Source organism: Nicotiana tabacum, chromosome 9 (genome assembly GCF_000715075.1).
Source record: "Nicotiana tabacum cultivar K326 chromosome 9, ASM71507v2, whole genome shotgun sequence".
NCBI lineage: Eukaryota > Viridiplantae > Streptophyta > Magnoliopsida > Solanales > Solanaceae > Nicotiana > Nicotiana tabacum.
The window spans coordinates 95,070,139-95,093,834 of NC_134088.1; the positions used below are offsets into that span (position 1 = coordinate 95,070,139).

General features: G+C 37.7%; 1 protein-coding gene across 2 annotated transcripts; it reads left to right on the forward strand.

Moving 5' to 3' along the window:
• Positions 1-549: 549 nt before the first annotated feature.
• Positions 550-23,177, forward strand: LOC107827159 (serine/threonine-protein kinase TOUSLED). 2 transcript variants are annotated; one of them, XM_075221877.1, is made up of 16 exons: positions 550-1,396; positions 4,832-4,921; positions 5,120-5,317; positions 8,265-8,321; positions 8,520-8,627; positions 8,940-8,984; positions 11,184-11,296; positions 19,237-19,303; positions 19,910-19,976; positions 20,538-20,635; positions 20,731-20,910; positions 21,063-21,273; positions 21,388-21,652; positions 21,793-21,847; positions 22,072-22,233; positions 22,875-23,177. In XM_075221877.1, the coding sequence occupies exons 1-16, from the start codon at positions 1,166-1,168 to the stop codon at positions 22,968-22,970; spliced, it is 2,043 nt and encodes a 680-aa protein (XP_075077978.1). In that variant the 5' UTR covers positions 550-1,165; the 3' UTR covers positions 22,971-23,177. The 2 variants fall into 2 exon arrangements, with proteins under 2 accessions (XP_075077978.1, XP_075077979.1); XM_075221878.1 differs by having other exon boundaries at positions 561-1,396; positions 8,271-8,321.
• The last annotated feature ends 519 nt before the right edge of the window (positions 23,178-23,696 follow it).

Below are 23,696 nucleotides of genomic sequence, written 5' to 3' on the forward strand. Positions count from 1 at the left end.
TGAAAGCTAAAACAAAGGGACGATTCAAACCTTTTATGGACCAAAATTATACTAGTTTTTGGATTAAAAAAAAACAGTTTTAGAAACAAAAAAAGGTATTTCCCCTCCAGGTTCAAGAATAACGATGATTTTGAGTAATGGCCAAAATTTAGGGACTATTTTGGTTTTTTTTCTCTTTATTATGGGAAACAAACATCTTTGCTTCACTATCTTTATTTTCATTTCCACTTTGTATTTCAAACAAGAGAGGAATATTTATGTTTCTTTCCCTTCCTCTCTGTCCTCTCCAAAACAAAGTTAAAATATCACTCGATTCTCATTGCGTGACTATCAATGTATCATAACTTTTAGAAATTAGAAGTTTTAGAGATGTATTAGGTCAGACTACGTGCCACTTCAGAATTTGCAGTGGAGCAACTCCTTTGGCAAATGAGGGAGGAATAAGGAGAGTACCCATTACTTAAGAATTCCTATTTTGTGGAAATGGGAAGAATTAGGGACTATTTTGGTCTTTTTCTCTTTATTATGGGAAGCAAACATCTTCAGTGGCACGTAGTACTACTCCTTATTCCTTCCCTCTACAACTCCTTATTCCTTACTTAAGGAGTTGTAGAGTGGAGCAACTCCTTTGGCAAACATCTTCAGAATTTCCCTTCCTCTCTCCCCTCTCACAAACGAAGTTAAGATTTCACTTGTAAACACTTTGGCTTTCCCTCAAAATCTTACCCCTTTCCCCGTAAGCCCCAATTCTATTAAGTAGCTTTTTGGATATAACAGCACATAGGAAACAAAATTGACCTCCTCAAAAATAACGACTCTTCTGATTTCAAAAATCTCCCCCTCACCACCCACTCTACAACTCCTTATTCCTTCCCTCCCTTTAATTCTTCCCATTTCCACAAAATAAGAATTTAACCCTAAATCTCCACAGTACCCATTCACTTGCTTTCTTGTTGTCAAAAGGGTTGAGTTCATTTGAGGGACACTGGCGTTTTTTGGTTTTACAACTCTTTTTGACTAAAAGGGGTCTCCCAAAATCGCTTCGAATCTTAAAAAAAGATACCCAAGTTCTCTCTTTTATGTTTTTGGTCTTGAAAGGCATTATATTTTGTTCTTTAAGGTAGCATTTTGAAAAATGTCAGATGATATGGTCGCATTTTGAAAAATGTCAGATGATATGGTCATTCATTTTGCATCCAATTCTTCAAACCAATCAGACCAGTCTCTGCCCACAAAGATTGCAAAACTTGAGGCAAGAATGGTGGGCAAAGCCTCAACTACTACATCTACATCCCAGGCTACTTCCTGGTCTGCCCCAGCCAACTTTGGGCTTGGGCCTGGGCCTGCTGACAATGTTGCTGAGCCTGCTGTCTCTAGTGATTCTGATGATGATGATGTAAGTATTTGTGAAATTCAGCTTTTTCTTTCTTTTAATTAGCGTAGCTATGGAAAAATGCAATTCTTATTGTTGTTTAAGTTTGTGCACGGACAGTGTAAAAAATGTGTGATGTCACTTAAAAGGTAATTGTAGGTAACTTTATTCATGTAACCTGCTATAACATGTTAAATTAGTCTGATAGTGCTAAAATTTATTTCATTGTCAGTGTATATAACTTAAATCCTTACAAAATGGGGTTTGCTAAATACAGCAAAATCTTGTAAATCACATCATTATCTGTAATGCTGGTGCATTGAAAACCTTAGAATTAACTTATTTGGACTTCTCTACATATGTGTCAACTTAATTACTTTCTCTACTAGTTTATTGGTCCGCGTTCCATGTAGACACGTACCTCTGCAAACATTTTTACTTGTGCAACACTAAAGTAGTAGAGAATAATTGTAGAGAACTAGAGATCTATTAGCTTTTGCAGAATGAGTATGAGTAGAAGTAATTTGACTTCTTGAACGAGTGCAATAGTACTACTGCTCTATATGGTTGGTGCATCTTGGACTTTTATGAATAACTTGCTATTTATAACTTGTATGTTCTTGTATATTCGGATAGTAGGTTGAAATTTTGAATGACTAATTTGGGAAGTCAGGAAAAGAGAATTGACAACTTTGTTTGGAATAGTTCTCCACCAGCGCTAGACGCGCCTCGGTGAGAACCTGTCTAGCTTCAGCATTGCCCCAAGTGCGAGATAGAATTGACAACTTTGTTAGCTAGTTGTCAAATTGGAAATGGTGACTGTGGCTGTACTATAAATGCTAGTTATGACTAGGTGTATCACTTATCTTACCCAGCCTACACTGAGAAGATAATAGAACGTCAATGCTCCTATAATTTTGGCATTGCATTGTCAAGGTATTTCACATTTTCTTTCAGGGGTGTGTTGGTCTCCTTATATATATATATATGAATCCAAATCTGCAGAATCACTCATGTGCCGAATCACTCATGTTATGATCTTCTACATCATGGGTCTTTCCGTTCCTTCATCTATGTTCTTCATGTAGAATTCAGACTGAATGATTATGAAGTTACGTTGAAACTTCCACATATTATGGGTAACGTAGGAGACATCTCTATTTTTTCCCCGAGGAATCTTTACAGTTCCCACCGCTTAACTTTCAACTCCGTTTTTGGTTCTGATGAATCTACATAGATCATGATCACCAGAAATACTAGTTATCTCCACTTCTTGGAGTTTTGAGTTTTCATATCATGGTTGGAGACACACTTGAAAGCTCATGGCACGTGGGGTTGGATTTGCTGTGTATGTTGCTTAAGTTCAGGTGCAATGATTTTATAAAGCAGTATCAGGTTCAAGGATATTATTCATAAATGCGTTATCAATAAAAAAAATTGTGTTAAAAGATTCTAGAATAGCGCTTCTCAATTGCAGGAAGAGGTAAACTGTGTACAATTCTAGGGAAAACTAACTGATAGAAAAGAAAAAGAATGCTTGTTATGAGGATGACAGTAAAAGGTGGGGCAGGAAGCATGATACCAGAAATGATGCATGATCATAATAAAGTGAACCATGGCTAGTACACGAGACATTTTTCTTCAAGGCTTGCTGGCAATTTTTCGTGGATGTCTAGATGCCTTTATCCCTGTGTTAGCTAATATGACCCCTCAATGTAGAGAGAAATTGCTAATTATTATACCAAAAAATGGAAGCTAAATGTGCAATTCTTAATGATCCATACATGGAAGATTACATTTGGTTTTTAGCCGTTCAAAAAGAATGCAATTGTTTTGAATCTCCGGCCTAGAGAAGGTAGGCAAGGTGGATTTGGGGGCAGCAATCTGCATTGACCACTTTGCTTTTCTTCTGTTGCAAATAAAACCCAATCACATGCTTGGTGACTGCCTTTGGAATAGTTGAAATGGGATAAAAGAATATCCTTCTGGACGGGGTGGTGTCACCATACACTCATCCTTCAGCTTCTATAACTTATATCAGCAGTATTAGGCTGTCATTGCCTTTAATTCTTTCATTCATACTATTAAGTATTGAAGCTGCTTAAGTAAGAGGTTCACCGAGAAAATAAAAAAAATAAAAAAAAAGCCAGAATGAATAATTTTGTTGCTGGTTATTTCCAATTCCCAATAGGAAATTAGAATGACTGTTGCGCATGAAATTAACAGTACTACACCTTCTTTAAACCTTTTGAAGCACGAGGCTAGATCAATAGCATCATTAGGTCGCATAGAGCCCTGCTTTAGTGGCACAACAAGCCTAGTAGGAGGATAGTCCATATGAGTTATGTGATATGTATGATAGAAATAAAGTGACTATAATACTCTACAAACAGTGAAAGGTTAGCAGAAGATGTTGTACTGTTAATTTCATGTGAAATAGAATTCTCTTTGTACTTTAGAATTAGAATTACTGTTGCGTGTGAAATTAATAGCACTACATATTCTGCTAACTTTTCCCACTTGTGGGATTTCACTGGGTTTGTTGTTGTTGTTGTTGTATTCTGCTAACTTTCACTTTTTTGTAGAGTATCCTTTTTACTTTATGTCTGTGTCAGAGCTATATGCATATCACATAACTGGTATGGACTATCATACTCTGCTTATTGTGCCTCTAAATAAGGGCTCTATATGACCTAGTGTTGATACTAATCTAACCTCGTTTTTCACATGGTTCTTTCTATGCATTTGAAATATGTGGCCGCATACCTATATTTCCCAATGTAATTGTGTACTAAGTACCATTCTCTTTGTATTTTGTCTATCAGTTACGTATGCACGCCTTGTTTCCATCTCCTCTCTTTTTGTACAAGCTAAATTTCTGCAGGAAAATTCTACAACTCATTCTAGAGAAGTTTAATAGTTTCTGGCATTCAATTGCCAGTAATTATGTTCAAGAAAAAACTTATCCAGTCGTATTAATGGGAACTGTCTTCCGTAAAAAGCTTTCATACCTTGTAGGTTTCAAACTTCAACCAGTTCACATCTACTAAAGTTTCTTCCTTCCAAATTCCGATCCAATAGTTCTGAACAGAAAGTCTTTTTGAGTCATCAGAACCTAGTAGTTTGTGACCTCAGCATCTCGAAAGAAACACAACTCTGAATTGATTATAAGGTGCATTGGATGATTTTCCCCCCTATGCTTTTTAATGAGAAATCTGGATCCGAATATCTTCAATCTTGGAATAAATCTAATATCTACTTTAATAAGCCAGGTTTTGCTCTGGTATAATAACAAATATTCCTGGCTATGATCAAGAAGAATTAATTACTCTGTATGAACTGCACAAACTACTGATTGCAAATTTGCTAGTTTCCAGTGCTGCAAATCGTTCTCCATCTTCTGCTCTTAAAGCAAGATTTTCTTTCTCGTTGCTGACATTTCCCCTTCCCCTCAACCAGAATGGAAGGGAATTTCTCATACAAGCAAACACTCAGAAGCGGCGCAAACTCGAGGATGACAACAGCTCAACTTCATTTGAACATGTGGAGGTATATCTTATATTTATATGCTATGTTTTATATATAACGTCTTGCTCTTCTTGGCAGTTTCTTTAGGTGTAAAGCATTCTAATAACTGAGATACTCTCTTTTACAACTGTTGATTTGTTAGCCATGTTATCTTAGGGTGTTTTTCTTACCCTTCTGGAAGAATGTATATGCTAATGCTGAAGGAAATACTTTTTGTAGACAGCAGCTGATACTGTGAAAAAGATAGTAGACAATACAGACACAAGCAACGTGGGTTCAGATGTGAGTAGACGGAAACAAAGCCGTGTCAAGGGACAAACTAATTCTGGTAGAGGACGTGGTTCCCGAATTAGTGATCAGACCAAGCCACAAGCAGTTTCTGTGTCAAATGGTCAGCTCGAGAACTCTTACCAGAAGGTGAGTTTTTCCTGGCATGATTTTAGGTTTGTTTTAGGATAATATGAGTATTAGTAGTGATTGAGCTTGAAAAGATAAGTGTAAAATATACTGGCAAATGTTTGTCCAATACCATTGACAGTGCATATGGATAGTACTAGAGAAGATCCTGCTTTATCAATGTCAATTCTGAAATATTTAAGCTTAATATTAATACATATTAGTGTTACGGCTGATATTTTCTGCTGTTCATTTCTTTGTTGTACCTTTACAATGGTTGAAATCTGGACTTATGCTGCTAGTTCTACATTCTATATGCTGAAACAAATTTAGTTTTCATTGTTGTAATGTGTTTCCTTTTTTCTTATGTCATCCTTTATACCTTAGCTACTCTTGTTTCAGCAGATTACTGGGACAATTTGATAATAGCTATTCAATGTTTAATGGATTATCACTTAAGATGACTACAATTGAACAAATTTGTAACTGGATGAGATATTTTTGGGTGGTATCATCAATTTACTCTTGTGATTTAGTAAGTTTAAAGATGAGTCGGTTTATCCTGCTTATTAGTCAGCATTTCTCCGTCATAGTATTACTGGCTAAAATCATGATTTTAAACATTGAGTAGACCAGGTTCGCATCGGCCTAACGAGCACATTGCCCATCCTTCTTCTTTTTTTTTTCTTGTGGGGAGACGAGTTGGGAAACCTATTGTACTGGATTAAGCATAAATATCCTTTTACCCCTTTCCCTTACCACCGATCATTCCCCAACATGAGCACTAACTCTTCACCATGCCTGCTCACGTATCGCTGCTCGCACCCCTACACCGCCCTGCCATCACGCCTAATTTTTGTACTATTCTTTTTTAGCTTTAATTATACAAAATTTGGTATGATAATTAAATGAGTGTAATTTCTTCTTTTTGCTCTTATGGTCTCTTAGATGTGCTTATCATAATCGGGAAATGTTGTATTTCATCTTTATACCGTCCATGACTCAAAAAGCCCAGCCCCCCTATTGGCAATGATGACTAAAGCAGCAGAACTTCTTCAATCATGGAGAAGAGGGTTCTGAAAAATGAGGGGACTACTCTTTGACATGGTTATGGATATGCAAAGTCTTTATCTGATTGGTGAGTTCGATGAATTGGCAAAAACAATCTAGGACAGTGCTTTAGAGATGGAGAATATGGTAATATTTGTGGAAGAACACTCCTTGCTCGTAAGAGATAGAAACACTAATATGGTGTAAGGAGAGGTGTCTAGTGGGCAGATTGAGTCAAATTTGGTTGCTTGATCAGGGTAGAACCAGTGTAAGTATGCACGGGTCTAACAGCCCCTTGTAGAGGTTGGAGCTACCTTCTTATTCGAGAAAGGATAGGCAGGTCAGTATTGCTTATGGAAAACTTTAAGTCAGACCCAATCCACCCAATGTTTGCTTGGCCACTATGGGGTTGGGTCAACAATGGGTTTAGGTGGGTGATAAACTAACCTGCCCAAAAGACCTTCTCAACTAGCCTCAATATATCAATATGAACAACAACAACAACAAAAAACCCGAGTCCCACTATTGGGGTAAATATATCAATATGAACAAATTAATTAAAAAAGAGATTTATATCTATTGCACTTTTTGCAATCATATCTGCGAAAGGGTTGACACTCTGCCAGTATTACAGCCCAAAAAAAGAAAAATTAGAAACATTAGACATGGGCTATTTTGGGCAGGTTAGAAAGTGATCTGTGAACAGAATATGACTAGGGACTAGGGTCACTATGGGTTGGGCTAAAGGTGACCCAAAGTGAAAAGCATCACTCACCAAACTCATAAGTGCTTGGGCAGGTTGCTGGTTACTAATTTCTGTGTTGATCTTGTCACTTCTATGTTATACGAGATGTGAGACTTTGTATGACATAATAGTTAAAGGTTTTGGCCTTTGGGGAAATACCAGGTCAGAACATTTGGTAGAAAATGAGGAGAAACAAGAGAGATACTGCAATTGAAAGAGGAAATAAATAAGAAAGAAGGAAGGAGAACAAGCTAGCACCAGAACTTTAGAGATCGGAAATACACACCAACTATGAGTTAAAGGTTTTGGCCTTTGGGGAAATACCGGGTCAGAACATTTGGTAGAAAATGAGGAGAAACAAGAGAGATACTTCAATTGAAAGAGGAAATAAATAAGAAAGAAGGAAGGAGAACAAGCTAGCACCAGAACTTTAGAGATCGGAAATACACACCAACTATGAGAACAGAAAGAAGAAAGAAACCACTAAGATTGTTCATAAGGTCAGTAGGTCTCTGATTTTGTCCATAAGATACCAGCTAATACATTATAGCTTTATATTTTTACCTATTCTTTTTTTTTCTTGTCATTTTTGGCATTTATCGAGCATTAAATTCTGGTTGGATTGACTAGCTAAGATCTTCTGAAAAAGATATTCTGCATGATTAGTTATCCTTGTATACCTTTTCCTGCTGTGTAGTTATATAGGACACTAGCAATGACTTGTGAGTTTCTGGACAGTGTTTTGTCATTTAGATTCCTTTGACCCAGGATTGTGCTTCTTCAACTTGTAGCTATCTTAATCACAGTGAAGCAATTGAGCTTGCTTATGTAGGTTTCCCTAGTTGTCATGTGTTGCTTAATTGTTAAGAATGCTTCGTTGCCGTGGAGGGTCACTCCAGGTATATTTGTTTTGCTTTTTATTCTTCTCTGTTGAGCACTTAATACGTAATATAAATCCTCTGCAACCCCAACCCCTAATGATATTTAATTGTAAACATCAGTTTGTTTTGGAAAGTATCAAATGCAAATAGATTGTAACTTTACTCTATGTGAAGTTGATTACAAAAGGTAACAGATACCAATTTTGAAACTTTACAATGGAAAGGATGATAGATTGCAGAGTAGGCAGTTGTTCATCAGTGGATTAACACATTATCGTTTTGCTTGGTGTAGTTGCAGGATGGTTTGCCAAAAGAGCAAATTGGGCACGATCGACAGACTGTATTCGAAGTATGGGTTTAGTTACAGTTTTCAGATTTCTTCCGTTCCTTTTTACTGTCAAAAAGTGCATTCTGACCTGCAATTTCTATGCAATGAAATTTATCCCAAAAAAAGTGTTGCAGCTCATCAATTTTATGCAGTCACTGTTTGCTACTATTTTATAGCCTCTAATTTATTAAAATGATGTGGAATGCCCTTGGAACTTAGGAGGAGATCACTTCTTTACGGGCAAAAGTTGTGGCTTTGGAGGAAGAGCTTAAGAAATCCCGTCAAGAGGCATCAGATTATCAACATCAGTGTCAACAGCTGGAAAAGGTACAACTTCTTTCCTAGACATAGCGGTTGTTTGGTTACTCGCATTACTGGAAGTGATCTCGACATTAATAGATCCAGGGTATTATTAGAAACAAATGTTTTAAATTTTATGTACAAACTTTTAAATGGTTAACCAACACTTTGATAACAAATGCAAGTACTTCAGAAATTATTATTTGTTGAATTAGCATCCCTAATATTATAATCTGTATATAACTTGTCCGTATGCAGACGACCCATTAGTTGCTTTCACTTTCAATAATAATTTCAGTTGCAACTGATTATTCGTCATTGCATGATTCGATTATACAGGAATTGAAGGATCTTAAAGATTATGAGCAGCAGATAAAGCCAAAGGTGTGCTTCATCAGTTGCTTTACTTCTTTTGGTTGGTTAAGTTCTGTTTCTGCCCTAGAAACAATAAGTATTGTTTGTGCAAGGAATTATTTAGTTTGTGCGGTTGCCTCTCTAAACCTCAAGACCAAAGAAATATATGTGACACTATTATTAGCTGTATCAGTGTGCTTGTCGCCAAATCAAATTTTTGTTGACTCTGATTGGCACTATCTTTTCTTAAAGTTGTATTCCTTTGGAGATATCATATTAGTCTGAATATGCTATTAAAGAATGTATCTGTTCATATGATTTTCCTTTGGAGGAAACATACAGAGATCGTAAGAGGTGTGTATTCAGCTTGACCATTTCAGTAGAACATATAATTATTCAAATTAAAAACCAGAGTTTTCTACCTTGTGTAGAATAGAGGAATATCAAATAGCCTGTACTACTGAAGTTCTTTACATATGTATGGTATATATTATATGCAATTTGTGCACGGCCATTTCCATTCAGCTTGTCTATCAAAATATTGTTGTGGAATCTGGCTTTATTGAATCTAAAATGCTTCCTTTTGCTATGGTCCATCCGTGGACATATTTATCATCTCATGCAAGTTGTTCACGAACATCACTATTTAGCTTTCCTCTCAAATATTGCTGTCAAATCCTGATTTGATAAACTTTAAAATGTTCCTCTTATCTGTGTTCCATTTGTGTCTGCAATGATCTCATGTCGACAAGAAGGTTAAAATACCTATCTGAAAGGCGTTGTGGTGGTTTGTGGGGGGGGGGGGGGGGGACTAAAGATGTCAACATGCCTTATGGTTGTGGGTTATGGAGGAACATTATGACGGGATGGGCAGAATTTAGTGGCAATATATCATTCAAGGTAGGAGAGGGGAGGAGAGTTAGTTTTTGGAGACATAGGTGGTGTGGAGATAATATGTTGAAAGATGATTTACCGAACATGTACAAAGTATCATTCCAAAAGGAGTTGACAGTCCAACAAATTCGGAGGATAGAGGGTGGAGAGATTTTTTGGGATTTGAGATTCGGGAAGAGTTTCCATGATTAGGAGGTGATTGAGGTCCAAAGATTGATAGACTTGCTCCATAAACAATGTACATCACCAGATAGTCGTGATGCATGGAGGTGGGGAATACAGAGTATTACTATTAAGTCTTTCTATGAAAAGCTTTTAATTAGGGAGGAGAATGTTTTTCCATATAGCTCAATTTGGATCCCAAAGGTGCCGAGGAAAGTATGCTTCACTTGGTTAGCAGCTAGAAGGGTGATCTTGATGGCCGAGAACCTTAGGAAGCGGAAGGTCATTTGTGTCAATTGGTGCTTCTTGTGCAAGGTGGCGGGTGAAGATGTGGATCATCTCCTTGTACATTGTCGTGTTGGCTCAAGGTTATGGGGGGGAATACTTAGTTGGTTTGGTATTTCATGGGTGATGCCAAGTACTCTTAAAGAATTAAGGATCAATTGGAATTGTGGGACTAGGAGGAAAAAGCACATGGCATGGACTGCTGTTCCACTAGCACTCATGTGGTTTATAATAGAAATGGACCCTGGGCCTAACTCAACCTCAAAAGTCAGCTCAAAGGGTGAGAATTGCCAAGCCATATAAAGAGTCCAAGGAACTCATCCATCTCCGATGTGAGATTCCATCACCCCGCCGCACGCCCAGACTGGCCAATTGGAGCGTGAACAATCTATCTTGAGGGCCCAACAACGGGGGCCTGGCTCTAATACCTTGATAAGAATGGACCTTAGGCCTAAATCAATCCCAAAAGCTAGCTCAAAGGGTGAGGATTGCCCAAGCCATATAAAGAGTCCAAGAACCCATCCATCTCTGATGTGGGATTCCATCAGTTTATTTGGAGGGAAAGAAACATATGAGCTTTTGAAGGGGTAGAGATGAGTTTTGTTCAGTTGAGGAGTAGCCTCCTATCCCTTATTTTCTTTTGGTGCACCCATGAAGTTCCTTGTTGTATAGGATATTGGGTGTCCTTCGTAGAGAACCATATTTTTTTGTAGGTTTTTTTACTTTTTGGTATACTTCTCGTATACGGGCACTTTTTGTTTGGCCCTATCATTAATGAAAATTTTATTTACTTGATCAAAAAAAAATCTGAAGAAATATGGTTGATGTATTCCTGTTTATTTGTATTTCCTCATGGCAGTGGTTCATACATATATTTTTATTCTGCAGAGAACGAAAATAATATCTGAATTATTAATATCTGTTTCAAAAGCTGAGAGGCAAGAGGCACGTATGAAAGTGCGACAGGAATCTTTGAGACTGGGTAACGTGGGAGTAATCAGGTACCTCATCCTTATCACGTGTTACTTAGAGCAAGCAATTTGCTGCTTGGTCTAGTGTATATAATAAGTTCAACAGATGACTTCAACTAAGCTGTCCATAGGAAGCTGCCAGCAATTATATTGCCTCATCAAACCTACTTAAAGAAAGTTTGTGTACCCATCAACAGAAAATCTATTTATAGAGTGCCCAGTGTTATATAAGCTTCACATTTTGATCTAGTGGTAGAATTTTGCTAAAGTATCAAAATGTTCACTCATCTCCAACGATGCTGTCCTTTGTTTATCTGTTGTGTCCATTTTATATTTGATATGAGGGCAAATGCTTCATAATATTTCGATGCTTTGGAAGCGAAGGATACTTAATCTAATATGCAAAATAGAGCCTGTATTTCTGCTTCTTATCTGGAAATGTACTCTGTGTTGTCTCTAGGGGTTTTGAATTGTTTAGCACTATGGTATCTATTGAAGGTCACATGCTTCAACAAATTCCCAACTGTTGTTCTGACCATGCTTTTAGAGATTTCCATGATTTCTTTCAGAAGCTTGCATAGCAAGTTATTGCTCAAAAAGCACATTCACTTTTGGAAAATAGTGATGAATGTTGAAGGTGCTTTACAATGGACTTGGTCATGGTTTAACCATAGGATGCCAGCGGAAGATTGTAGGTGAAACTTGAGCTTTTGTCTTATGTAAGATGCTAGTCAAGTTAATTCTGAAAAAGAAATGGAACCAAAACGAAATATCTTGAAAGAAAGAATGGCTTTACGGTTTATGTGGATTGATATCCGCAGTTCACTGGACATGTATACCAGATGACTATGTGCTATCATTATCAATCCAAGGAGTAAGAAATAGATTCTCTAGACTATGCACTATGTGTACTGCGCTACCTCTATTTTGCTTACCTTGCCAGGGCAAACTTAGAACCAAAATATTCAAGTATCTTGTTAGTTTATGGTAAGGGAATTTGGAGTCTTGATCCTTGCACTTAACAATTTACTAGGGGTACCATTTAGGCCCAGAAAGGGCTGGTGATTTCTTCATAGACGTTTGTAAGTGGCTTTGAAGCAGTTGTAGTAGTATGGCGAACCAAGATATTCAATGACATATTTAAGAATGAAAAGATGCCAAATTAGTAAGAAAGTATATCTGAAATGAGAACCTGTTTGATTTTATGCTTAATAGATCTGCAATAGTGGTTATATTTTTTATAAGAAGATGGATGATATTCTATAGGAAGAGACAGAAAGATCTGATATGATATTCATTGGCCTAAATAAAGCAGATGATAGAGCACTAAGAAAAATCTTTTAGTTGTTTGAAAAAGATTCATATCAAACATACAAGTTCCATAAAGGATATTTGTGAAGGAGCATTCACACAAGTGTGAGAAGTGAGAGAAGGTACAGAAGGGTTCCTATAATTGTGTTAACACGGAGGATCTCTCTTGAGTCGGTACTTGTTTACCTTAGTTATAGATGAGCTAACAGTCATTTACATATAGTCAACCCCAATTAGTTTGGGATTGAGGTTCTTGTTACAATCGTATAATGATGGATTCTGTAAGTTTACAGATATGTATAGTGTAGTCTTGTCCCATATTGGAAGGGGAGTAATATCTCCTTGTAGTGTATAGCTATAAATAGGGATCTCTTGTATTGTATTTATCATCTAATATCAGTAACATATTTTCTCCCGTACCTTCTCACATGATATCAGAGCATTAGTGAGAAAAGATCGATGTGCGTCATTCCAGCGTTAACCGGGAAGAAAGAACTTAGTCATCGTGCAATTTTTCCGGTGACCTAAGGCTTATCTAAGTGAAAGTCACTTTCTGTCGGTGTTGTGCTAAAACCAACACCACCACGAGGTAGATCACCCTCCGACGACCAACCCCTGAAATTTTATCCGGCAGAAAAGCCACCACGCTCCTCCACGCGCCGGCAACAACTTTTCCGGCGAAGGTTCCGGCCATTTTTTCGTGAAGCTTCTTCAGGACAGTGTGCTCTCCTCAAAATTCCGAGCCTACCCATCTAATTCAAATCAAATTCTGACCACTTTTATATTTTTCTGGCGTGAACAGTGACCTTTCCGGCCATTTTTTGAAACCATTTCTTCAGGACAGCTTGCTCGCAAAGGAATTCCGAGTCTATCCATCCTGGTTACGACAAATTCCGACAACTTTGGAATTTTTCGGCGAGCTACGGTGTTTCCGGCGCAGAACAATGTTCTGTTTTCCTGCTGTAAATAGTGTTTTTCAAGCTATTTCTTCAGTTTTCTCACAGGAATTACTTATTTCCACTATTTCAAGTTAACCCTATTACTGCAAATTGTAGCGACATGGGAACCGATGCTTTGAATAGTCAGATGGTTTCTTTAGCAGATTATATTGAGTTCCTTCAGTATAAAGCATGTAAGCAGACATCTTCTGAGATAACTTCTGTTGTTCAAACAGGTAATATCGTGACTTGTTTCTCCCAATCTTCATCCTCTGAGTCTTGGGTCATTGATTCAGGTGCATCAGATCATATTTCTGGTAACAAACCTCTTTTCACTACTATTTCGTATTCTCAATCTCTTCCAAAAGTCACAATGGCCAATGGGTCTCAAATCATGGCAACTGCAATAGATCAAGCAAGCCCACTTCCTTCCTTACCTTTAGATTCAGTACTTTATGTTCCCAATAGTCCTTTTAATCTCATAGCTGTTAGTCGCTTAGCCAAATCACTTAAATGCGCTGTTTTATTTCTTGATGACCATGTTTTTATACAGGAACGTAGTATAGGGCGGATCATTGGTACCGGGCGTGAATCAAACGGACTTTATTACCTTATCCTTGCTAAATCACATGGACTCACATCTTGTCTTCCTTATACAACTTGTCCTGTTACTGATTCACCAGATTTATTACATAAACGGTTGGGACATCCCAGTTTGTCAAAACTTCAGAGAATGGTATATGGTTTATCTCACTTGTCAGCTCTAGAGTGTGAGTCATGTCAGCTCGGTAAGCATACCCGCTCCCATTTCCCTCGGCATCTTGATAATCGAGCAGTCACCTTTTACTTTAGTCCATTCAGATGTTTGGGGTTCTAGTCGGGTCAATTCCACCTTGGGATTCCGCTGCTTTGTCAGTTTCATTGATGATTATTCTAGGTGCACTTGGATATTTTTGATAAAAAAATCGATCTGAGCTGTTTTCTATTTTCCAGACCTTCCACGCTGAAATTCAAAATCAATTTTGGGTTTCTATTTGCACATTTCGTAGTGATAATGTCCGAGAGTATTTGTCTTCCCCATTTCAACAGTTTATGAAATCTCATGGGATTATTCATCAAACATCTTGTCCGTACACATCTCAACAAAATGGGGTAGCTGAAAGAAAGAATAGACATCTTATTGAAACTGCCCGTACCCTACTCCTATAATCTCATGCTCCGCTGCGTTTTTTGGGGGATGCAGTTCTTACATCTTGCTATCTTATTAATCGTATGCCATCTTCAGCTATCCAGAACCAAGTTCCATTCTCTGTCATGTTTCCCCACTTACCTTTGTTCTCTCTTCCACCCCGTATCTTTGGAAGCACTTGTTTTGTCCATAACCTTACTCCAGGAACAGATAAGTTAGCTCCTCGTGCTCTTAAGTGCGTATTTCTGGGTTTCTCGAGAACACAAAAGGGGTATCGATGCTACTCTCCTGACCTCCAGCGGTACCTTATGTCCGCTGATGTTACCTTCTTTGAAACCCAATCATACTTCACAGGTTTAGGTCATCACTTAGATATTTCTGAGGTACTACCAGTTTCATCTTTTGGAGATTCAGTCACTCCAGCTCCACCACTTATAGCTTCAGTTCCACCACCTACAGGTCCGGTTGTAGCTCCACCACCTATAGCTCCAGTTCCTCCGCATAATCTAGTTCAACCTTCTGTAGCTCCACCACTCTTGACTTATCATCATCGTCCACATCCAGCATCAGGCCCAGGTGGTTTATGCCCCGCATCAGATTCTGCACCTACTGCGGACTTGTCTCCTCTTAGTCAACCAATTGCACTCCGCAAAGGTGTACGATCCACACTTAATCCTAATCCCCACTATGTCGGTTTAAGTTATCATCGTCGTCGTCACCTCATTATGCTTTTATATCTTCTTTGTCCACTGTTTCTATCCCTAAGTCTACAGGTAAGGCACTATCTCATCCAGGATGGCGACATGCTATGATTGACGAGATGTCTGCTTTACATACGAGTGGCACTTGGGAGCTTGTTCCTCTTCCTGCAGGTAAGTCTACTGTTGGTTGTCGTTGGGTTTATGCAGTCAAAGTCAGCCCGGATGGCCAGGTTGATCGGTTTAAGGCTCGTCTTGTTGCAAAAGGATATACTTAAATTTTTGGGCTTGATTATAGTGATACTTTTTTTTCCGTGGCTAAAGTAGCATCTGTTCGTCTCTTTTTGTCCATGGCTGTTGTACGTCATTGGCCTCTTTATCAGTTAGACATTAAGAATGCTTTTCTCCACGGTGATCTTGAGGAAGAAGTTTATATGGAGCAACCACCTGGTTTTGTTGGTCAGGGGGAGTTTAATGGTTGTGTGTGCAGATTGCGCAGGTCACTATATGTGTTTGAAACAGTCCCCTCGAGCTTGGTTTGGTAAGTTCAGCACAATTATTCAGGAGTTCGGCATGACTCGTAGTGAGGCTGATCACTCTGTGTTTTATCGACATTCTGCTCCTAATCTGTATATTTATCTAGTGGTTTATGTTGATGATATTGTTATTACTGGTAATGATCAGGATGGTATTACTAATCTGAAGCAACATCTCTTTCAGCACTTCCAGACTAAGGATCTGGGCAGATTGAAGTATTTTCTAGGTATTGAGGTCGCTCAGTCTAGCTTAGGTATTGTTATTTCACAGCGGAAGTATGCCTTAGACATTCTTGAGGAGACTGGAATGATGGGTTGCAGACCTATTGACTCTCCTATGGATCCGAATGCTAAGCTTCTGCCTGGATAGGGGAGCCTCTTAAAGACCCTACGAGATATAGGAGGTTGGTTGGCAAATTGAATTACCTCACAGTGACTAGACCTGACATTTCTTTTCCGGTGAGTGTTGTAAGTCAGTTTATGGATTCTCCCTGTGATAGTCACTGGGATGCAGTTGTTCGCATTCTTCGGTATATAAAGTCAGCTCCAGGCAAAGGATTACTATTCGAGGATCGAGGCCACGAGCAGATTGTTGGGTACACAGATGCTGATTGGGCAGGATCACCTTTTGATAGACGTTCTACATCTGGATATTGTGTTCTAGTGGGAGGTAATTTGGTCTCGTGGAAGAGCAAGAAACAGAATGTAGTTGCTCGATCTAGCGCCGAAGCCGAATATCGGGCCATGGCTATGACGACGTGTGAGTTAGTTTGGGTCAAGCAGTTACTCAAGGAGTTAAAGTTCGGAGAAATCAGCAAGATGGAACTAGTGTGTGATAACCAAGCTGCTCTTCATATTGCGTCAAATCCGGTGTTCCATGAGAGGACTAAACACATTGAGATCGACTGTCACTTTGTCAGAGAAAAAATACTTTCAGGAGATATTGTTACAAAGTTTGTAAAGTCGAATGATCAACTAGCAGATATTTTCACTAAGTCTTTTATTGGTTCTCGTATTAGTTACATGTGTAACAAGCTCGGTACATATGATGTGTATGCACCGGCTTGAGGGGGAGTGTTAGTTTACAGATATGTATAGTGTAGTCTTGTCCCACATTGGAAGAGGATTAATATCTCCTTGTAGTGTATAGCTATAAATAGGGACCTCTTGTATTGTATTTATCATCTAATATCAATAACATATTTTCTCCCGTGCCTTCTCACAGATTCCATGGTGCATATTATTTTCGTATGGCATTAGGTTAAATGACTAAACCAGTAAGAGAGTGAATCAAAGTTTGAAACTATGGATAGGCACTCTAGGTAATGAGGTTTTAGGATAAGTAGAAGAAAGACATAATATATGCACTGAGTTTAGCTACCACAAAAAAATAAAAAATAAAGGTGAAGTGGGATTTGACGGGATTGTGATGTCTAAACACAAATATCGAGATACCTAAACTTAGTCCTGCAGGAGAAGGCATAATAGATGCAAATGTAATAGATAGAACCACTCTTCTCAAAAAATGTAATAGATAGAACCACAGTAGGATGACTTCTTAGAAAGAAAAAAAGAATTAAAATTGCATGTCTGGAATAGAGGTATGCTACAGGAGTGATATTCAAAAAGGAAGATACATAACAAAAAGAAAGGTAATTTCTGTATAAAGGTTGAGAGACCAACAATGTTATATGGGAGTAAATGTTGGGCATCTAAGGTCTAACATATCCCTAGATGAAATTGTAAAAATGTGAATTTTAAGATGGATGTACAAGATTGGACAAAATTAGAGTGATCACATCCACTTTGCAAGTAGCACATATAGAAGATTAAACAAAACAGAGTTTCATCTGGCCATATCTTTATGTAAACTTGCATATCACCGGTCCATAGGTGCAACACTATAATGATTGAAGGTAACATAATAAAACAATGAGATAACCTAAAATGACATGGAAAGAAGTTGACTTAGAACACCAATCTTTCAGATGCGGACACATATAAAACATAGAATACAATGGAAGCAGAAAATCCGTATGATTAATAACAACTAATTTGGAGTAAGGTTTAATTGTTATTATTATCTTACTTTAGGTGTGTTGTTTACGAGTAATTTTTTATTTTAGTTAGAGGCTTGTTGTTGTTGTTGTGTAGGAATAAGTTTGAGAGTTAGAGAAACTCTAGCTTGAGAGAACTCTTAATATGTTTTTTTTTTTGATGGGTAAATAATATATTATATAATTATTTGCACTAAGCCAGTGCAACAGGCATAATTACAGGTTGTGCAAATCAGCAATTGCGTCTAAAATATCATCTACATCAGGTGCAAAAGCACCAAAAAGTGATCAACAAAATGCAATTAAGCTTAAGGCACTGTAAATTTCTTCTTTTGCCTTCAAAAATTCTCCTGTTTCTTTCAAGCCAGACAGACCACCAGATAACTTGAGGAACAGTGTTCCAGGTCTTTTGAGCTTCCTTGCATAGACCCTCCCTGGTCCAGCACTTCAGCATTTCTGAAATGGAGTTAGGCATGGTCCAAGACATACCAAATATTGAAAAGAACATGTTCCATAACTGGTTTGTAACCTTGCAATGCAAAAAAAGATGGGTAACATCTTCAGATTGTTCTTCACATAAAGGGCATCTGCTGCACAGCTTGAAACCCCTCTTCTGGAGATTGTTTTCTGTGAGGCATGCCTCCTTAGCCACAATCCAAGAGAAGCAAGAAACCTTTAAAGGTGCCATGTTGTACCATATTTTTTTCCAAGGCCATAACTCACTGTTGCTACAACCCAATATATTGTAACAGCCTTTAACTGAAAAAATGCCCTTGGAGTGACCCTTCCAACTGATAGAGTCCATTTTTGTAGTGGTCCAAAACAGTGTTGCTTAGCATTTGTAGCAAGAGGCCTACCCTCTCCATATCCCAATCATTAATATTCCTTCTAAGTCTCAAATTTCAGCCTTGCGATGTACAGAAATCTGCAATTGCCCCATAGAACTCTTAATATGTCTTAAAGGACAAATATTCTAGTGTTGAAAACGAATGGTCTGAATTGAGCAAAGTAGACATAGAGGATTCATATTATCCAATCCCAACTATGGATTGAGGTGTAGTTAATTGATTGATTGTAGTTGTGATTTTGTAGATGATACCTATGAAACAGGTTTACCATTAGAACTCCATAATATCAGTATCCTGTATGCCAAACTCCTCTTAGTATCATTTTAATTTAACCTCTTCATTTTTGTGACTGCTGATTGTTTTCTGTTCTTTATGTTCTTTGGTTAATTGCAGAGCTGGAACCATTATTTCTGAGGCCTGGGAAGATGGGCAAGCACTAAAGGACCTCAATGCTCAGCTTGTACGTTCCTTAGTTTGGTGTTCTCGCAAGAGAGTGCTTGTTTTTCATTTTAGGGATATATTAAGGTGTCTATACTGACGATTAACATAGTTACTGCACTTCTGTTTAGCTTATACAGTACAATAGAGCTTCAACTTATGTCTTAACAACCATGCCCACAAAAGAAGGGGAGACTTAAATTAGGAAAAATTAGTATACTGAAATCTAAGAGTTCAAGTAAAAAATTTAAATAACAGTTTAAAATTTGATGAAGGGCTATAATTAGTTGAAAACACACACCACTAATAAGAAGGACGAACTGGTACTAGTTTATTCTGCCTGGATCCTAGAACGCACAAGAGTTGTCCATCAGGGAAGGAGGTCAGTAAAATTGATGGATAAAAAGGAAAGCAGGCCAAGTAACTTTGGACATTTTCCAGTTTAGTTCTATTTCGAAGAAACTTTTGTTAGATTTCTTGCAAGCTGAACTCACCGATAAGCACAATATACACTTGTCCTATGTGCTATTTAGTTTCTGCTGTTTAATATTAGTTACACTTCTAATCATTGCTTATCATATGCCTAGATTCAATAGGTGTTATCGTTAATGGATTTTTTTTTCTTCAGAGAAACTTATTAGAAACTAAAGAAGCTATTGAACGGCAGCGTAAATTGCTCAAGAAACGACAACCAGGTAAAGTTTTCCCTTTGAATCATATGTACTTTCTCATTTTTCCTTCTCTTGCTAGAAATGGTGTTATTTTGGTGCATGAATGTGATTTCCTCCTGAAAATGTCCCTAACCTGTATGCTTTTTAGTAATGGTACTAGACCTCTAAAACTTCTTTTACTATATTTTTCTGGACTTGAATCTGCTTTGTGTTAAATGGTTGCATGGCATTCCAAAGGTCAAGACATGTTGGGGTGATTTTCAGTTTCATTCCTGTCTTGTCAGCTGGCATTAAAATAAAGCTGGAGCTTTAAGCACAAAATATTTTATTTCATGTCAGTGTGGAATCAGCAACATTTGCTGGAGGTCCTGTCTTATTATAATTTATAGTTGCCTATCTCTTATCAGCTTGGAAGTAATCTTTGGTTAAAATGACTTCCACGTTGGGCTTCTTGTTCATGACACTTTTGTCAAAATTTCAGCAGGAATATCTGTTCATTTGATTTTTCAATTTCCTGGACTGTCTAAACTATGTTTCTTGAGGTGTAAAAGGTTACTAGCAATAATGCTTACCCTACCATTGCAGATAAAAGTGATGGAGGAGATGTGGAGGGAGGTTTGCAGGAAGAAGATTCTCTCATTCAGGATGAGATCTACAAGTCTCGTTTAGCCAGCATCAAACGTGTAACTGTTCTCTCCTTTCTTTTCTTTTTTTTTGAATATTTGTCCACATGTCAGTTCTTTGTCCATGCTTCACACCACATTTTCTTTTTAATTAGGAGGAAGATGTGATAATGCGTGAGAGGGACCGATATGAACTAGAGAAAGGAAGGTTAATTCGTGAAATGAAACGCATACGTGATGAAGATGGTTCTCGTTTTAACAATTTTCAGATTTTGAACCACCGATATGCCCTCTTAAACCTTCTTGGAAAAGGAGGATTTAGTGAGGTGTATAAGGTAGGAATTTCAAAGTGACTGCTAGTCTTATTTCCAGTCAAAGGAACCAATAGAATGATCATTTACCAAATGGCAATGTAGACCTCTTTTATGTGTTAAAATGTTGAGACAAAATATCCTTCCATTCACTTCAAATTACAAAATTCTGGCAGGCTTTCGACTTGGTAGACCATAGATATGTTGCATGTAAGCTACATGGACTAAATGCTCAGTGGAGCGAAGAGAAGAAGCAAAGTTACATACGGCATGCAATCAGGGAGTACAACATCCATAAGACTTTGGTGCACCATCACATTGTGCGGCTTTGGGACATTTTTGAGATAGACCAAAACACATTTTGCACTATCTTGGAGTACTGTAGTGGTTTGTTACTCTCTTTACTGCATAATCAATATGGTACAGTTGCTATTGTTCTCAGTGCAATGAGGTATTTTAGGATTCCCCTCTCATATTGGTCATAAATATTCTTGTCTCTAGGAAAGGACCTTGATGCAGTTCTCAAAGCAACACCTGTGTTGCCAGAAAGAGAAGCAAGGATCATCATTGTGCAGATTTTTCAAGGCCTTGTCTACTTGAATAAAAAGTCACAGAAGATCATCCATTATGATTTGAAGCCAGGGAATGTTCTGTTTGATGAGTTTGGCATTGCTAAGTTCACTGATTTTGGCCTTAGCAAGATAGTGGAGGATGATGTTGGATCCCAGGGCATGGAGCTAACATCCCAGGGAGCTGGAACGTACTGGTGAGTTTTAAATTTTTGAATGTCACAGTTAGCATTGTGTATTTACCGAGGTGCGTTAGTTCTGAACTTACTTTTGCTGTCATCTCTTGCCTCCGTAAAATATTAGTAAGGTCCACTATTTCTGTCAATTGTTTTTCCAGGTACCTTCCTCCTGAATGCTTTGAGCTAAGCAAGACGCCTCTTATATCCTCAAAGGTGAGAGTTCCTGCTTTGCTTTCACTTGCTGATAAAGTTAAATAGGTATTCACTGAAAGCCAGGAAAAAGGTTCCCAACATTTTCTTAGTTCTTACTTCTAAAGATCTTGGACTTAATGCAGCGTTTGCATCTTGATTGACGCATTTTATCCTAAAAGTCCAAGTGAACTGTTATTAGTTTATAAACTAAACTTGTACAGTTATTTTTTTATTTATGCAACTAGGTTGATGTCTGGTCGGCTGGTATTTTGTTGTACCAAATGCTGTTTGGTAAACGGCCCTTTGGGCACGACCAGTCACAAGAGAGAATACTGAGGGAGGACACCATTATTAAAGCAAGAAAGGTTGAATTCCCTACAAGACCAGCTGTCTCTAATGAGGCAAAGGTGAGTTTTTCCCTATCCTTATCTGACAAAGATCTGATTAACTGTCCCTATTTTTTTCCTTCTTTTTGTGAGCATTATCTAGAGAAACTGGTGGCCCTCAAACTCAGGCAAGTGTTGTTGTTACCAATGTGTATTAGATATTTGTGTACCCGATTTTGATAAAATGAATCAACCGACCAATGGTTTGCCTTCTCTTCTAGGGTTATTTGATGCCCCGAGTGTGGTTAAAGTTTCAACACAGCTATATTATATTTTTAGCGATACAGAATAGGTATGGTTTCAATTCGAGCACATTTGCTGATGCTCAAATTGACTCCATGCTCTACCTCAATCCACATGGACTACTTTATATTGTCAGCATGAGAGTTGTCCAAACATACAAAGACCAAAGACTTCTAGTACATATCAAGATTTGAGATCAGGATTCGGAACCTATGTCTAGTATCCCATATGATTACTCTAGGCCATAACACTTGGTATACTAGCTGGTCGATGAACAAAATTCAATTAAGCAATGTACAAGATAAGTTACATTCCAACAGAAAACAGTATTTACTAGGACAAAAGGGAATTATGTTTTATTTCTTCCTGCCACTTATTCTTGGATAGTTGATTCTCTCTTTTCTATGGATTTTGAGCAGGAGTTCATTCGTCGTTGTTTAACATATAATCAAGCAGAGAGGCCAGATGTTTTAAGTATTGCTCAAGACCCTTACTTGACATACACAAAGAAATGATAGGAAGATGTTAATCACAACTACTTGGGCAGAGGGTCGTGCCTCTCGTCTATGAAAAACGCTGATCTTCTAATGTTGGGACGAGGAGTGGTGCTCTGGGAATTTTGTATAGTTGTAAAGCCATGTAATTTTTTGTCCCTCTACCTTCGACTAGAGGGCCTTTGCTTGAGCCCCCAAAAACATTTAATAGTGCATTTTATGATTTTATATTCGTCTAGACAGTATTGAAGTTTGTGGGAAAAAATATAAATTTTTTATTTTAAAAAAAAGGAAGATGACTCCGTACTTAGTAATTGATGGTGACTAAAAACAACTTCTATAGAAAGGAGTCGTGAGAATTTGGAAAAAATTATATTAACCTTGAATGTCTCTTAAAACGTAATAACCAATTTGATAATAACGGTTAAATTTACTTTAAAATTAAGTGTTCAAGAAGAACCGTACAAGTAAAAGATAATGGAGTAGCACTTTAATGGGAATAGGGCAAAAAATGTCCCTCAACTATAGAAAATAAAATAAATTTGTCCTCCATTTGAATTGGGTCCAAATATTGTCCTTAGCTAGCGTTTGGATATCGATTTGGTTAAAACTTGAAAAAATGAGTTTTTGAAAGTTGAAATTGTGTTTGAACGTGCATTTTATTTGAAAATAATTTAATGTTTTGTGAGTAGAAAATTTCAAAAACTACTTCAGAGTTGTTTTTGGGATTTGAAAATTTTATTTTCA